The following is a 16,966-nucleotide window of genomic DNA, read 5'->3' as shown; positions in this document are numbered from 1 at the left end:
TCTCTATGGGTGTTGGACTCATCTCTCCGCGCGCGCGCCGGGCTGCAGCGGCTGAGATCTTCATCACCCGACCACCTCCAGAAGCGGGACCCGGCGGGATTAGGTAAGTATATGGGGCTCTAACGGGGGGTCGGGAGCCTGTCACCCCGGCACGGGGGGTGACAGGTTCCCTTTAAGGCGGGAAATAGCTGTAACGGGCAGAGATGTTCATGGCCTCAGATTTGGCAAAATTGATTTTGAAATCAGAGATGTCACCATAGGCTGTGAAGATTTCCACAAGCTTGGGCATGGCTCTCAATGGGTCTGTGATGAAAAGCAACAGATCGTCCGCAAAGGCTGCGGTCTTGTGTTCAAAATTGCCAATTTTCAGGCCTGTGACATCAGGGCTTTGTCTGATTTTCTGGATCAGTGCTTCTAAGGTGAGAATGAACAGGGAGGGAGAGAGTGGGCAGCCCTGGCGTGTGCCATTACTAATGTGAAAGGTGGGGGAGAGTTTGCCGTTAATCCTGATTCGGGCGTGAGGGGTGGAGTAAAGGGAGAAAACAGCGGAAATGAAAGGTGGGGGAAAACCAAATTTAGTTAGGAATGCCGACATGAAAGCCCAGTTCACTCTGTCAAAAGCCTTCTCGGCATTGGTCCCGAGAAGGACTAGTGACTTATTATGGACTTTTGCATAGGAGATGGCATTAAGCACCCGAGCTGTGTTATGTTTGCCTTCACGGCCAGGCACGAAGCCTACTTGTTCAGGCCCGATAAGTGCTGGCAATAGTTTATTGATCCTATGGGCCAGGACCTTCGCCCACCACTTAAGATCTGCATTTAGCAGAGAAATGGTCCGATAGCTGCCACAGAGGTTAGGCGCCTTGCCCTCCTTGGGCAGGACTGTGATATATGCCCCAAGTGCCTGGCGCGGGAGGCCCTGCCCTAACAGGATAGAGTTGCATAGATTAGTGAACTGGGGTAACAAAATGCTTTTACATTTTTTATAATAGATAATTGGAAGGCCATCTGGGCCTGGGGCTTTGCCAGCTGGGATTGAGGCTAATATATCGCCAGCCTCCTTCTCAGTGATTGGCGTCAGCAAGTCCTGGGATTGTGTAGTCGAGAGAGAGGGGAGGTGGATAGAGTTAAGAAATGAGTAGATAAGTGCCCTATGGTCTTGTGGGGAGGTTGAGGCGGGACGGAGGTTATATAAGTGGTCATAAAAGGAACTAAATTCCCTAGCAATGTCCTCTGTAGAGATCTCGCCCGTCATCCGTAGTGATTTTATGGATAAATGATTTAACCCGTTGGGCTTTAACTAAAGATGTCATCAATTTGGATCCTCTTGTCTCCGTGCAGATATGTTTTAAATTTAGAGCGCATGTATGCCTTTGCGGATCGCTCGTTCAGTAAGGCTGCTAGCTGGGTTCTAAGGCCGGCTAGTTGAGGCAAAATTGTGGCTACCTTGCTTTTCTTGTGCAGTTTCCAACTTAGATATCTCTGAGTATAGATAGTCAGCTCGTTTCGTAATCTTTTTCTTATGAGCGGTCCCAGTAGCTATAAGGTCCCCTCTAATTACGGCCTTATGGGCCTCCCAAACAATCGGCATAGAGACATCTGACGTGGAATTCTGCTCAAAATAAAACTGCAATTTAGCCTCTAACTGTGTGGCGTAGGATGGGTTACCCAGTAGCGTGGCATTCAGGGTCCATTACATGTCCCTTTTGGGCAGTGACCTAATGCAAAGCTTACAAGAGACAGGGGCGTGGTCGGAGACAGATAAGCACCCAATGTCTGTTTTGACGATCAATTCTGCGTGTGGCTGTGATACTAAGAAATAATCAAGCCTATGGTATGACGTGTGTGGGTGGGAAAAAAAAGTATAGTCCCTAGTGGTGGGATGGTGTAATCGCCATATGTCCACTAGGTGGAGGTCTGTAAGTTTAGCCTTCAGTCTGGATAGGGCTTTGTAGGTATGAGCCTTCGTAAGTTTGGAGGAGTCCAACATAGCTTCTAAAGCAAGGTTGAAGTCCCCACCTACCAGATGGATTCCTTCAGCAAAGGAATTAAAAAGTTCCAATGTTTTACCTATCCAGGTGATTTGGTGTCCATTGGGTGCATATATGTTCGCCAAGGACAGGATTTCCCCCGCTATTTGTATCTTCAAGAAGATATAGCGACCTTCGGGGTCTATTACTTCAGCGAGCTTTGTGTAAGTGATGTGCTTGCTTATGCCTATACTAACTCCACACACTGCTTTGGTCGGGTGGACACTGTGATACCAGCCGGAATACCAGCTTTTGGAGAGGACCGGCGTGTAGTTCGCTTTAAAGTGAGTTTCTTGGCACATGATCACATCAGTGCGTAATCTGTGAAATTCTGCTAGGATTTGGGACCGTTTCTGTCGAGTATTCATACCTTTTACATTCAGGGAGGTCACTGTCAAGTGAGTGGGAGTCGCTGGTGTTACCGTTGCCATAGCGTGTCGTGTGTGGAGAAACCAGTGCTAACTGAAATGTGCATAGGGATAGTGCAAAAAAGTGAGTAAGGAGAACAGAGGTCTACAGTGGTCTTCCGACCTGGGAACTTAGTAAACTGCACATCCCAAACGTGGGTGTGTAGGTATACTAACTAGCAAACTTATGCAAAACCTTGGTAGAGAAGTCAGCTATAGTAAGTTTTAGTGGGGGGGGGGGGAGTGTTAAGGTGTTAATTCGACCTATACGGCAGGTCAGCTGCTCTCCACTATAGGTTAACAATTAAATGTCATAGTAAAGTTACTTATAACCAAGACAGGGTGGCAGGGTGTCGCCATAACTGGTAAAACATATAAGAACAAGCAATTATCACAGATAAGTGTGAGAAGAGGGGAGCCAAGCTCCAACAGAGGAGGAAAAGAATATCACCGGGTCAGTCCCACTCATGCTCAGCCATCTTTCTTCTGCTTGTTCTTTACCTTCTGCATTTTAGGAGACTGCGTGCTGCGGCGAGCTGTCCATTTGTCAGCCGGTGGTAGGGTCGGGAGGTCCCCCATCAAGGCCAGGGGCATCCATGAGGGGATATTGAGTGGCGCCATGTCCAAGTGTTCCCATGCAGCTTCGAGGTCATCTGGCGTGCGTATGACAATGGGCCTGCCTCCTTACATTATGGCAAGACCAAAAGGATACAGCCAACGGAAAGGGACCCTGTTGTTCCTCAGATTGTCCAGCAAGGGCTTGAGTAGCCTCCTCTTGGCCAATGTGCTAGGTGCGATGTCCTGGTACATCTGGTACTCATTGCCTTCGTACGACAGGGTGCTTTTGCGCCGGGCAGCTTGCAAAATGTCGGCTGCATCGGGGTAGTGTAGCAGACCACATATAATGTCACGTGGCTGTTCAGTGGCTGCTGGTTTTGCCCTCAGAGCCCTGTGCACTCTCTCTTTCTTAATGGTGGCAGCTCTTTCATCACCTAGTAGGTCAGTGAATATAGTCATGGCGACAGTGTGCAGGGTCTCAGCGGCATAACTCTCAGGTATAGCACGGATACGCACATTCTTGCATCTGCTGCGGTTCTCTTGATCTTCTACAGCTAAGAGTGCAGAGTTAATGAAGGAGCTGTGTTCCTGCAGCGCTTTAGTCACTGCGTCACTGTGGCAGAGGATGTCATTTTGCGTGGCTTCTAGCTGTTCCACTCTAGTGCCAATGTGGTGTATGTCTGCCTTGATATCAGCAATATCTCTCATGATGGGTGCCACCAGTTGCTTAAGACAACGCCGAGAGATAGGCTGGGGGTCTGTGTCCTCACCTCCGTCTGCTGAGCCCGCCACACTGTCATTATCTGAGTCCGCCACTGTTCTCCTCCGCGCCGCCGCCACCTTAGAAGCTGAGGCCGCACCGCCTCCGGACTTCTTGGTGAAGAAGTGAGCCATGTCGGGTGATGTATTGCGGCTCTCTGTGCTCTCTGGAGGGTGTAGGTAAGGATCCCTGCCAACTTTGCCCATATCATGCGTCTGGAAGTGCTGTTAGGAGCTAGTGGAGAGACGGCTGGCAGAGGAGCTCGGCGCCACACGTCCTACTCCATGCACGGCTAGGCTCCGCCCAGGGGGCAGAATATTTATGGTGTACCCCCTCCTCTGTCCTCAGGGGACAGGATATTTATGGTGTCACCCCCCCCTCCCTCTCTCCTCAGGGGACAGGATATTTATGGTGTCACCTTCCCCTCTCTCTCCTCAGGGGACAGGATATTTATGGTGTCACCCCCCCCTCTCTCCTCAGGGGACAGGATATTTATGGTGTCACCCCCCCCCCTCTTTCCTCAGGGGACAGGATATTTATGGTGTCACCCCCCTCTCTCTCCTCAGGGGACAGGATATTTATGGTGTCACCCCCCCCCCCCCTCTCTCTCCTCAGGGGACAGGATATTTATGGTGTCACCCCCCCCCCCCCTCTCCTCAGGGGACAGGATATTTATGGTGTCACCCCCCCCCCCTCCTCTCTCCTCAGGGGACAGGATATTTATGGTGTCACCCCCCCTCTCTCTCCTCAGGGGACAGGATATTTTTGGTGTCACCCCCCTCTCTCTCCTCAGGGGACAGGATATTTATGGTGTCACCCCCCCCCCCCCCCTCTCCTCAGGGGACAGGATATTTATGGTGTAACCCCCCCCCCCCCCTCTTTCCTCAGGGGACAGGATATTTTTGGTGTCACCCCCCCCCCCTCTCTCGTCTCAGGGGACAGGATATTTATGGTGTCACCCCCCCCCCCTCTTTCCTCAGGGGACAGGATATTTTTGGTGTCACCCCCCCCCCCCCCCCCTCTCTCGTCTCAGGGGACAGGATATTTATGGTGTCACCCCCCCCCCTCTTTCCTCAGGGGACAGGATATTTATGGTGTCACCCCCCCCCCTCCTCAGGGGACAGGATATTTATGGTGTCACCCCCCCCCTGTCCTCAGGGGACAGGATATTTATGGTGTCACCCCCCCCCCCTCCTCAGGGGACAGGATATTTATGGTGTCACCCCCCCCCCCCCCCCTCTCCTCAGGGGACAGGATATTTATGGTGTCACCCCCCCCCTCTTTCCTCAGGGGACAGGATATTTATGGTGTCACCCCCCCCCCCTCTCTCCTCAGGGGACAGGATATTTATGGTGTCACCCCCCCCCCCCCCCTCTCCTCAGGGGACAGGATACTTATGGTGTCACCCCCCCCCCCTCTCGCCTCAGGGGACAGGATATTTATGGTGTCACCCCCCCCCCCCCTCTCTCTCCTCAGGGGACAGGATATTTATGGTGTCACCCCCCCCCCTCTCTCCTCAGGGGACAGGATATTTATGGTGTCACCCCCCCCCCCTCTCTCCTCAGGGGACAGGATATTTATGGTGTCACCCCCCCCTCCTCCTCAGGGGACAGGATATTTATGGTGTCGCCCCCCTCCTCTCTCCTCAGTGGACAGGATACTTATGGTGTCACCCCCCCCCCCCCCCTCTCTCCTCAGGGGACAGGATATTGTTTCACCCCCCCCCCCCCTCTCTCCTCAGGGGACAGGATATTAATGGTGTCACTTCCCCCCCCTCTCTCCCTCAGGGGACAGGATATTTATGGTGTCACCCCCCCCCCTCTCCTCAGGGGACAGGATATTTATGGTGTCACCCCCCCCCTCTCCTCAGGGGACAGGATATTTATGGTGTCACCCCCTCTCTCCTCAGGGGACAGGATATTTATGGTGTCACCCCCCCCCCTCTCCTTAGGGAACAGGATATTTATGGTGTCACCCCCCCCCCCCCCTCTCCTCAGGGGACAGGATATTTATGGTGTCACCCCTCTCCTCAGGGGACAGGATATTTATGGTGTCACACCCCCCCCCCTCTCCTCAGGGGACAGTATATTTATGGTGTCACCCCCCCCCCCCCCTCTCCTCAGGGGACAGGATATTTATGGTGTCACCCCCCCCCCCCTCTCCTCAGGGGACAGGATATTTATGGTGTACCCCCTCCCCTCTCCTCTCCTCAGGGGACAGGATATTTATGGTGTCACACCCCCCCCCTCTTTCCTCAGGGGACAGGATATTTATGGTGTCACCCCCCCCCCCTCTCTCCTCAGGGGACAGGATATTTATGGTGTCACCCCCCCCCCCCCCTCTTTCCTCAGGGGACAGGATATTTATGGTGTCACCCCCCCCCCCCCCTCTCTCTCCTCAGGGGACAGGATATTTATGGTGTCACCCCCCCCCCCCCCCTCTCTCTCCTCAGGGGACAGGATATTTATGGTGTCACCCCCCCCCCCCTTTCCTCAGGGGACAGGATATTTATGGTGTCACCCCCCCCCCCCTTTCCTCAGGGGACAGGATATTTATGGTGTCACCCCCCCCCCCCCTCTTTCCTCAGGGGACAGCTCTGCTACCCTACTGACTGGCCTCTGCTACTTATAATGGTAAAGATCATTGCTCAGTTACCATGACAATCTTACTCATGTCAGTGAGACAAAAGTGTTAAGGACCTTACATCTTCTATTGGCCAATAGTGGACATGTGACTGTGTGAATGTTGTGTGGTAGTGACTGACAGGACCTTAGAATTTCTATTGGCTGCTATATTTCAGCTATTTGCATATGTGCATACTCAGTTCAAATGGAGTCTGTGCTCAAAGCGGTTCGGGCTGTATTATTCGCAGAAGAATAGCTGGAAGAAGAAGAATACGGATTAGAATATCAGGATTTTTCAAGCATTATAATTAGATGGGATAGTCAGATGACAGGATGCGTTGGCCCATTATAAATGTTCGGCTTTCCTATGGGATCAGCGTGCCCCTTTGCTCCCGATGTCGTCTCCCTGTGCGCCAGCTGCCGCACTTCGCTTTTCTGAGGTTCCAGTTGTCGTGTTTCATCCTCTCTCATCGGTTTCTTAGAAAGGTTCATATCCATCTAACCAAACTGAGAAGACACTGGGTCATCGAGGGCCCTGGCCCCGGGAATAGGGGGCTCGAGGAATTCAGAAGAGGGGGTCACGTGGCTCCAAGTATTTCAGGAGGTAGTGAATTCCGCCGGAAGGAGGTAGGGGGTACAGCTAGAGTATGAGCTATAACTGAGCTTAGATGCCCTTTACCTCATCGGATGGCCGTTGTTTGGAATGAAGGGCTGAACCAGTTGTTAGATTGCTGCAGTGGTAACATACTGCGCTCTATACAGAATAGGCGCTGCAAGGTCGGGGGAGTGGGCCGCATACAGTACTTACAGATACACAACGGGAGGCAGCGGCCTGTAACCCTGTATGATAGAGAGCCGGCTTCCCTCCCCGCGGTCACAGCTTCTCTCTCTTCCCTCCCCGCGGTCACAGCTTCTCTCTCTTCCCTCCCCGCGGTCAAAGCTTCTCTCTCTTCCCTCCCCGCGGTCACAGCTTCTCTCTCTCCCCTCCCCGCGGTCACAGCTTCTCTCTCTTCCCTCAGGTCACAGCTTCTCTCTCTTCCCTCAGGTCACAGCTTCTCTCTCTCCCCTCCCCGCGGTCACAGCTTCTCTCTCTCCCCTCCCCGCGGTCACAGCTTCTCTCTCTCCCCTCCCCGCGGTCACAGCTTCTCTCTCTCCCCTCCCCGCGGTCACAGCTTCTCTCTTTCCCCTCCCCGCGGTCACAGCTTCTCTCTCTCCCCTCAGGTCACAGCTTCTCTCTCTCCCCTCAGGTCACAGCTTCTCTCTCTTCCCTCAGGTCACAGCTTCTCTCTCTTCCCTCAGGTCACAGCTTCTCTCTCTCCCCTCAGGTCACAGCTTCTCTCTCTTCCCTCCCCGCGGTCACAGCTTCTCTCTCTTCCCTCAGTTCACAGCTTCTCTCTCTTCCCTCAGTTCACAGCTTCTCTCTCTCCCCTCAGTTCACAGCTTCTCTCTCTCCCCTCAGGTCACAGCTTCTCTCTCTCCCCTCAGGTCACAGCTTCTCTCTCTTCCCTCAGGTCACAGCTTCTCTCTCTTCCTTCAGGTCACAGCTTCTCTCTCTTCCTTCAGGTCACAGCTTCTCTCTCTTCCCTCAGGTCACAGCTTCTCTCTCTTCCCTCAGGTCACAGCTTCTCTCTCTCCCCTCAGGTCACAGCTTCTCTCTCTTCCCTCCCCGCAGTCACGGCTTCTCTCTCTCCCCTCAGGTCACAGCTTCTCTCTCTTCCTCTCAGGTCACAGCTTCTCTCTCTTCCCTCAGGTCACAGCTTCTCTCTCTTCCCTCAGGTCACAGCTTCTCTCTCTTCCTCTCAGGTCACAGCTTCTCTCTCTTCCCTCATGTCACAGCTTCTCTCTCTTCCCTCAGGTCACATCTTCTCTCTCTTCCCTCAGGTCACAGCTTCTCTCTCTTCCCTCAGGTCACAGCTTCTCTCTCTTCCCTCAGGTCACAGCTTCTCTCTCTCTCCCCTCAGGTCACAGCTTCTCTCTCTCCCCTTAGGTCACAGCTTCTCTCTCTTCCCTCCCCGCGGTCACAGCTTCTCTCTCTCCCCTCAGGTCACAGCTTCTCTCTCTCCCCTCCCCGCAGTCACGGCTTCTCTCTCTCCCCTCAGGTCACAGCTTCTCTCTCTTCCTCTCAGGTCACAGCTTCTCTCTCTTCCCTCAGGTCACAGCTTCTCTCTCTTCCCTCAGGTCACAGCTTCTCTCTCTTCCCTCAGGTCACAGCTTCTCTCTCTTCCCTCAGGTCACAGCTATTTGCATATTTCAGCTATTTGCATATGTGCATACTCAGTTCAAATGGAGTCTGTGCTCAAAGCGGTTCGGGCTGTATTATTCGCAGAAGAATAGCTGGAAGAAGAAGAATACGGATTAGAATATCAGGATTTTTCAAGCATTATAATTAGATGGGATAGTCAGATGACAGGATGCGTTGGCCCATTATAAATGTTCGGCTTTCCTATGGGATCAGCGTGCCCCTTTGCTCCCGATGTCGTCTCCCTGTGCGCCAGCTGCCGCACTTCGCTTTTCTGAGGTTCCAGTTGTCGTGTTTCATCCTCTCTCATCGGTTTCTTAGAAAGGTTCATATCCATCTAACCAAACTGAGAAGACACTGGGTCATCGAGGGCCCTGGCCCCGGGAATAGGGGGCTCGAGGAATTCAGAAGAGGGGGTCACGTGGCTCCAAGTATTTCAGGAGGTAGTGAATTCCGCCGGAAGGAGGTAGGGGGTACAGCTAGAGTATGAGCTATAACTGAGCTTAGATGCCCTTTACCTCATCGGATGGCCGTTGTTTGGAATGAAGGGCTGAACCAGTTGTTAGATTGCTGCAGTGGTAACATACTGCGCTCTATACAGAATAGGCGCTGCAAGGTCGGGGGAGTGGGCCGCATACAGTACTTACAGATACACAACGGGAGGCAGCGGCCTGTAACCCTGTATGATAGAGAGCCGGCTTCCCTCCCCGCGGTCACAGCTTCTCTCTCTTCCCTCCCCGCGGTCACAGCTTCTCTCTCTTCCCTCCCCCGCGGTCAAAGCTTCTCTCTCTTCCCTCCCCGCGGTCACAGCTTCTCTCTCTCCCCTCCCCGCGGTCACAGCTTCTCTCTCTTCCCTCAGGTCACAGCTTCTCTCTCTTCCCTCAGGTCCACAGCTTCTCTCTCTCCCCTCCCCGCGGTCACAGCTTCTCTCTCTCCCCTCCCCGCGGGTCACAGCTTCTCTCTCTCCCCTCCCCGCGGTCACAGCTTCTCTCTCTCCCCTCCCCGCGGCACAGCTTCTCTCTTTCCCCTCCCCGCGGTCACAGCTTCTCTCTCTCCCCTCAGGTCACAGCTTCTCTCTCTCCCCTCAGGTCACAGCTTCTCTCTCTTCCCTCAGGTCACAGCTTCTCTCTCTTCCCTCAGGTCACAGCTTCTCTCTCTCCCCTCAGGTCACAGCTTCTCTCTCTTCCCTCCCCGCGGTCACAGCTTCTCTCTCTTCCCTCAGTTCACAGCTTCTCTCTCTTCCCTCAGTTCACAGCTTCTCTCTCTCCCCTCAGTTCACAGCTTCTCTCTCTCCCCTCAGGTCACAGCTTCTCTCTCTCCCCTCAGGTCACAGCTTCTCTCTCTTCCCTCAGGTCACAGCTTCTCTCTCTTCCTTCAGGTCACAGCTTCTCTCTCTTCCTTCAGGTCACAGCTTCTCTCTCTTCCCTCAGGTCACAGCTTCTCTCTCTTCCCTCAGGTCACAGCTTCTCTCTCTCCCCTCAGGTCACAGCTTCTCTCTCTTCCCTCCCCGCAGTCACGGCTTCTCTCTCTCCCCTCAGGTCACAGCTTCTCTCTCTTCCTCTCAGGTCACAGCTTCTCTCTCTTCCCTCAGGTCACAGCTTCTCTCTCTTCCCTCAGGTCACAGCTTCTCTCTCTTCCTCTCAGGTCACAGCTTCTCTCTCTTCCCTCAGGTCACAGCTTCTCTCTCTTCCCTCAGGTCACAGCTTCTCTCTCTTCCCTCAGGTCACAGCTTCTCTCTCTTCCCTCAGGTCACAGCTTCTCTCTCTTCCCTCAGGTCACAGCTTCTCTCTCTCCCCTCAGGTCACAGCTTCTCTCTCTCCCCTTAGGTCACAGCTTCTCTCTCTTCCCTCCCCGCGGTCACAGCTTCTCTCTCTCCCCTCAGGTCACAGCTTCTCTCTCTCCCCTCCCCGCAGTCACGGCTTCTCTCTCTCCCCTCAGGTCACAGCTTCTCTCTCTTCCTCTCAGGTCACAGCTTCTCTCTCTTCCCTCAGGTCACAGCTTCTCTCTCTTCCCTCAGGTCACAGCTTCTCTCTCTTCCCTCAGGTCACAGCTTCTCTCTCTTCCCTCAGGTCACAGCTTCTCTCTCTTCCCTCAGGTCACAGCTTCTCTCTCTTCCCTCAGGTCACAGCTTCTCTCTCTCCCCTCCCCGCGGTCACAGCTTCTCTCTCTCCCCTCCCCGCGGTCACAGCTTCTCTCTCTTCTCTCCCCTCAGGTCACAGCTTCTCTCTCTTCTCTCCCCTCAGGTCACAGCTTCTCTCTCTTCTCTCCCCTCAGGTCACAGCTTCTCTCTCTTCTCTCCCCTCAGGTCACAGCTTCTCTCTCTTCTCTCCCCTCAGGTCACAGCTTCTCTCTCTCCCCTCAGGTCACAGCTTCTCTCTCTCCCCTCAGGTCACAGCTTCTCTCTCTCCCCTCAGGTCACAGCTTCTCTCTCTCCCCTCAGGTCACAGCTTCTCTCTCTCCCCTCAGGTCACAGCTTCTCTCTCTCCCCTCAGGTCACAGCTTCTCTCTCTCCCCTCAGGTCACAGCTTCTCTCTCTCCCCTCAGGTCACACTCTCAGCCTCCAGTTCGGCTCGTTCGCTCAGCTGACCTCTCTCCGCTTCAGTCCCCCCAATGCGGTTGTACATGTTGGGGGGTCCTTGTCCATAGAGCTGACGCTCCTCTGCCTGATGCCGGAGCCCTTCCACTTGGATCACCTCTCTGGATATTTCCACTACAGTCTGGACAAGAACAGCTACCGTAAAACGGCCGAGTGGCTGACCCGGCACAAGCCAGCAGGGGGCAGCATCCACTTCCAGCCTGAGACTTCGCTAGGTGTCAGAGCGCCACCAGCTGTCCTGGAGCTGACAGAGATGCATGAGAAGAGCCCCTCGGAGGGCGGACTGCTGAGTGCGGGGGTGATCTGCAGGAACGTCCACATGTTACTGCGGCCGCAGGACTCGGGCGCCTCATCTCCACTGGACAGACAATCCGGTCTCAGTCTGGACGATTGCGTCCACAACCTGTGCTGCACTAACGTAGTCCTACAGCCTGGACTCAACCATGTGACCTTCCACACCCAGGTACCCAACCACCCCCAAGGGGGCGGGACTCAGCAGGCATCACCCTATACCACCATGAAGGACCATGATACCCCTGTACCCTCATACCCCCCCCCCAGGCATTAATGCCCTGTACCCCCTCATATCCCCCCTCCCCCTCAGGCAGTGATGCCCTGTACCCCCTCATATCCCCCCCCCAGGCAGTGATGCCCTGTACCCCCTCATATCCCCTCCCCCCAGGCAGTGATGCCCTGTACCCCCTCATATCCCCTCGCCCCCCCCCCCCCAGGCAGTGATGCCCTGTACCCCCTCATATCCCCTCGCCCCCCCCCCCCCCAGGCAGTGATGCCCTGTACCCCCTCATATCCCCTCGCCCCCCCCCCCCCAGGCAGTGATGCCCTGTACCCCCTCATATCCCCCCCTCCCCCTCAGGCAGTGATGCCCTGTACCCCCTCATATCCCCCCCTCCCCCTCAGGCAGTGATGCCCTGTACCCCCTCATATCCCCTCTCAGGCAGTGATGCCCTGTACCCCCTCATATCTCCCCCTCCCCCTCAGGCAGTGATGCCCTGTACCCCCTCATACCCCCCCCAGGCAGTGATGCCCTGTACCCCCTCATATCCCCTCCCCCCAGGCTGTGATGCCCTGTACCCCCTCATATCCCCCCTCAGGCAGTGATGCCCTGTACCCCCTCATATCCTTCCCCCCCCCCCTCAGGTAGTGATGCCCTGTACCCCCTCATATCCCCCCTCCCCCTCAGGCAGTGATGCCCTGTACCCCCTCATATCCCCCCCCAGGCAGTGATGCCCTGTACCCCCTCATATCCCCCCCTCCAGGCAGTGATGCCCTGTACCCCTCATATCCCCCCCTCCAGGCAGTGATGCCCTGTACCCCCTCATATCCCCTCCCCCCATGCAGTGATGCCCTGTACCCCCTCATATCCCCTCGCCCCCCCCCCCCAGGCAGTGATGCCCTGTACCCCCTCATATCCCCCCCTCCCCCTCAGGCAGTGATGCCCTGTACCCCCTCATATCCCCTCTCAGGCAGTGATGCCCTGTACCCCCTCATATCCCCCCCCCCCTCAGGCAGTGATGCCCTGTACCCCCTCATATCCCCCCCTCCAGGCAGTGATGCCCTGTACCCCCTCATATCCCCTCCCCCCATGCAGTGATGCCCTGTACCCCCCTCATATCCCCCCTCCCCCTCAGGCAGTGATGCCCTGTACCCCCTCATACCCCCCCCCCAGGCAGTGATGCCCTGTACCCCCTCATATCCCCTCCCCCCAGGCAGTGATGCCCTGTACCCCCTCATATCCCCCCCCTCAGGCAGTGATGCCCTGTACCCCCTCATATCCCCCCCAGGCAGTGATACCCTGTACCCCCTCATATCCCCCCCCTCAGGCAGTGATGCCCTGCACCCCCTCATATCCCCCCTCAGGCAGTGATGCCCTGCACCCCCTCATATCCCCCCCTCCAGGCAGTGATGCCCTGTACCCCCTCATATCCCCCGTCAGGCAGTGATACCCTGTACCCCCTCATATCCCCCCTCAGGCAGTGATGCCCTGTACCCCCTCATATCCCCCCTCAGGCAGTGATGCCCTGTACCCCCTCATATCCCCTCCCTCCTCCAGGCAGTGATGCCCTGTACCCCCTCATATCCCCTCCCTCCTCCAGGCAGTGATGCCCTGTACCCCCTGATATCCTCTCTCCCAGTCAGTCATGCCCTGTACCCCCTGATACCCCCCCCCCTCAGTCAGTCATGCCCTGTACCCCCTCATATCCTCTCTCCCAGTCAGTCATGCCCTGTACCCCCTGATACCCCCCCCCCCCCTCAGTCAGTCATGCCCTGTACCCCCTCATATCCCCTCGCCCCCCCAGGCTATCATAGATCTCTGGTCTCAGAAATTCTAATGACAATTGTATTATTTGCCGCTCTTTAGGCCCAGGAGGCGGGCACCTACACCCTGCGCCAGCTTGCTGCATCCTTTGGTGCGGTTCAGCTGCTTCTCCCTCACGTCTACCCGATTGTGCAGTACGATGTTTACTCCCAGGAGCCTCAGCTGAAAGTGGAGCCGCTAAGCGGTAAGACCCGCCAGGCCCTGCCCTGACCTCACCGCCCACCAGGCCCTTCCCTGACCTCACCGCCCACCAGGCCCTGACCTGACCTGACCTCACCGCCCACCAGGCCCTGTCCTGACCTCACCGCCCACTCTGCCCTGACCTCACCACCCACCAGGCCCTGCCCTGACCTCACCGACCACCCTGCCCTGACCTCACCGCCCACCAGGCCCTGTCCTGACCTCACCGCCCACCCTGCCCTGACCTCACCACCCACCAGGCCCTGCCCTGACCTCACCGCCCACCAGGCCCTGTCCTGACCTCACCGCCCACCCTGCCCTGACCTCAACACCCACCAGGCCCTGCCCTGACCTCACCGCCCTCCAGGCTTTGCCCTGACCTCACCGCCCACCAGGCCCTGCCCTGACCTCACCGCCCACCAGGCCCTGCCCTGACCTTACCGCCCACCAGGCCCTGCCCTGACCTCACCGCCCACCCTGCCCTGACCTCACCGCCCACCAGGCCCTGTCCTGACCTCACCGCCCACCCTGCCCTGACCTCACCACCCGCCAGGCCCTGCCCTGACCTCACCGACCACCCTGCCCTGACCTCACCGCCCACCAGGCCCTGTCCTGACCTCACCGCCCACCCTGCCCTGACCTCACCGCCCGCCAGGCCCTGCCCTGACCTCACCGACCACCCTGCCCTGACCTCACCGCCCACCAGGCCCTGTCCTGACCTCACCGCCCACCCTGCCCTGACCTCACCGCCCACCAGGCCCTGTCCTGACCTCACCGCCCACCCTGCCCTGACCTCAACACCCACCAGGCCCTGCCCTGACCTCACCGCCCACCAGGCAATGCCCTGACCTCACCGCCCACCAGGCCCTGCCCTGACCTCACCGCCCACCAGGCCCTGCCCTGACCTCACCGCCCACCAGGCCCTGCCCTGACCTCACCGCCCACCAGGCCCTGCCCTGACCTCACCGCCCACCAGGCCCTGCCCTGACCTCACCGCCCACCAGGCCCTGCCCTGACCTCACCGCCCACCAGGCCCTTCCCTGACCTCACCGCCCACCAGGCCCTTCCCTGCCCTCACCGCCCACCAGGCCCTGTCCTGACCTCACCGCCCACCCTGCCCTGACCTCACCACCCACCAGGCCCTGCCCTGACCTCACCACCCACCAGGCCCTGCCCTGACCTCACCGCCCACCAGGCCCTGCCCTGACCTCACCGCCCACCCTGCCCTGACCTCACCACCCGCCAGGCCCTGCCCTGACCTCACCGACCACCCTGCCCTGACCTCACCGCCCACCAGGCCCTGTCCTGACCTCACCGCCCACCCTGCCCTGACCTCACCTCCCGCCAGGCCCTGCCCTGACCTCACCGACCACCCTGCCCTGACCTCACCGCCCACCAGGCCCTGTCCTGACCTCACCGCCCACCCTGCCCTGACCTCACCACCCGCCAGGCCCTGCCCTGACCTCACCGCTGACCAGCCCCTGACCTCACCGCCCACCAGGCCCTGCCCTGACCTCACCGCCCACCAGGCCCTGCCCTGACCTCACCGCCCACCAGGCCCTGCCCTGACCTCACCGCCCACCAGGCCCTGACCTGACCTCACCGCCCACCAGGCCCTGCCCTGACCTCACCGCCCACCAGGCCCTGCCTTGACCTCACCGCCCACCAGGCCCTGCCCTGACCTCACCGCTCACCAGCCCCTGACCTCACCGCCCACCAGGCCCTGCCCTGACCTCACCGCCCACCAGGCCCTGCCCTGACCTCACCGCCCACCAGGCTTTGACCTGACCTCACCGCCCACCAGGCCCTGCCCTGACCTCACTGCCCACCAGGCTTTGACCTGACCTCACCGCCCACCAGGCCCTGCCCTGACCTCACCGCCCACCAGGCTTTGACCTGACAGCACTGCCCACCAGGCCCTGACCTGACAGCACCGCCCACCAGGCCCTGCCCTGACCTCACCGCCCACCAGGCCCTGCCCTGACCTCACCGCCCACCAGGCCCTGCCCTGACCTCACCGCCCACCAGACCCTGACCTGACAGCACCGCCCACCAGGCCCTGACCTGACAGCACCGCCCACCAGGCCCTGATTTGACAGCACCGCCCACCAGGCCCTGATTTGACAGCACCGCCCACCAGGCCCTGATTTGACAGCACCGCCCACCAGGCCCTGATTTGACAGCACCGCCCACCAGGCCCTGATTTGACAGCACCGCCCACCAGGCCCTGACCAGACCGCACCGCCCACCAGGCCCTGACCAGACAGCACCGCCCACCAGGCCCTGACCAGACCGCACCGCCTACCAGGCCCTGACCAGACCGCACCGCCCACCAGGCCCTGACCAGACCGCACCGCCCACCAGGCCCTGACCAGACCGCACCGCCCACCAGGCCCTGACCAGACCGCACCGCCCACCAGGCCCTGACCAGACCGCACCGCCCACCAGGCCCTGACCAGACCGCACCGCCCACCAGGCCCTGACCTGACAGCACCGCCCACCAGGCCCTGAGCTGACAGCACCGCCCACCAGGCCCTGAGCTGACAGCACCGCCCACCAGGCCCTGAGCTGCCCTGACCGCACCGCCCACCCTCTTCTCTCTTCACAGATTGCCTTTTGGCTGGAATCCCTCAAAAGTTGAAGTTTACAGTGACAACTGGGCATTATCGGGTGAAGGCGGGAGACACCCTGCAGCTGAGTAATGCGGACACCATGCCGCTGCTCCCAGGTTTAGACATGAGTGTCTCCATCTACCAGAACAGCCATGGTGAGTGGCCAGCATCCCTGCAGAGCCCTCCCCTCTATAGTAGCTGCTGTGGCCCTCGGGTCGGTCCCGATCACCCTCCTTTGACTCTTCCTGGTAGCTGCTGTCTCATCTTATTACAGGAGAAGTGTCGCTCAGCGCGCTCAGTGTTCAGCGTTCAGACAAGGTGACCAGCATCGCCCTCCCTGTGGCTCCTCCATACCATGTCATGGAGTTTGAGCTGGATGTGGTCTGCCTGCTTCCTGAGGGCGGCTGCCTGGTGAATGGAGAGATCCCACGCCGAGGGAAGGACCCGCAGAGTTCTTACAGTGCTGCTGCTGGAGCCATCCTGGAGCAACGGGTGGGTGGTCGGCCCCCAGGGACGGTGGAGGCCTGGGGCTGTCCTCTGAAGTGGTAGTGGCAGAGAGGGCTGGGGGCTGTTCTCAGGGGGGGGGGAGGGGGGGGGGGAGGCTGACAAGGGTAGCCCTCGA

At 58.1% G+C, this 16,966-nt stretch overlaps 1 protein-coding gene across 1 annotated transcript in view; it reads left to right on the top strand.

Annotated features, from left to right (window-relative positions):
- Nucleotides 1-16,966, top strand: part of TRAPPC10 (trafficking protein particle complex subunit 10) — a 53,117-nt gene that overhangs the window by 25,113 nt on the left and 11,038 nt on the right. Inside the window, exons 11-14 of the mRNA XM_069944770.1 lie at nucleotides 11,163-11,677; nucleotides 13,595-13,736; nucleotides 16,341-16,499; nucleotides 16,619-16,836. Of these exons, the coding sequence (XP_069800871.1) occupies nucleotides 11,163-11,677; nucleotides 13,595-13,736; nucleotides 16,341-16,499; nucleotides 16,619-16,836 (1,034 nt within the window). The remainder of the gene's footprint in view (nucleotides 1-11,162; nucleotides 11,678-13,594; nucleotides 13,737-16,340; nucleotides 16,500-16,618; nucleotides 16,837-16,966) is intronic.

Source organism: Dendropsophus ebraccatus, chromosome 11, assembly GCF_027789765.1.
Source record: "Dendropsophus ebraccatus isolate aDenEbr1 chromosome 11, aDenEbr1.pat, whole genome shotgun sequence".
In the NCBI taxonomy this organism is placed as follows: domain Eukaryota; kingdom Metazoa; phylum Chordata; class Amphibia; order Anura; family Hylidae; genus Dendropsophus; species Dendropsophus ebraccatus.
This window is presented reverse-complemented; position numbering and strand designations above follow the sequence as displayed.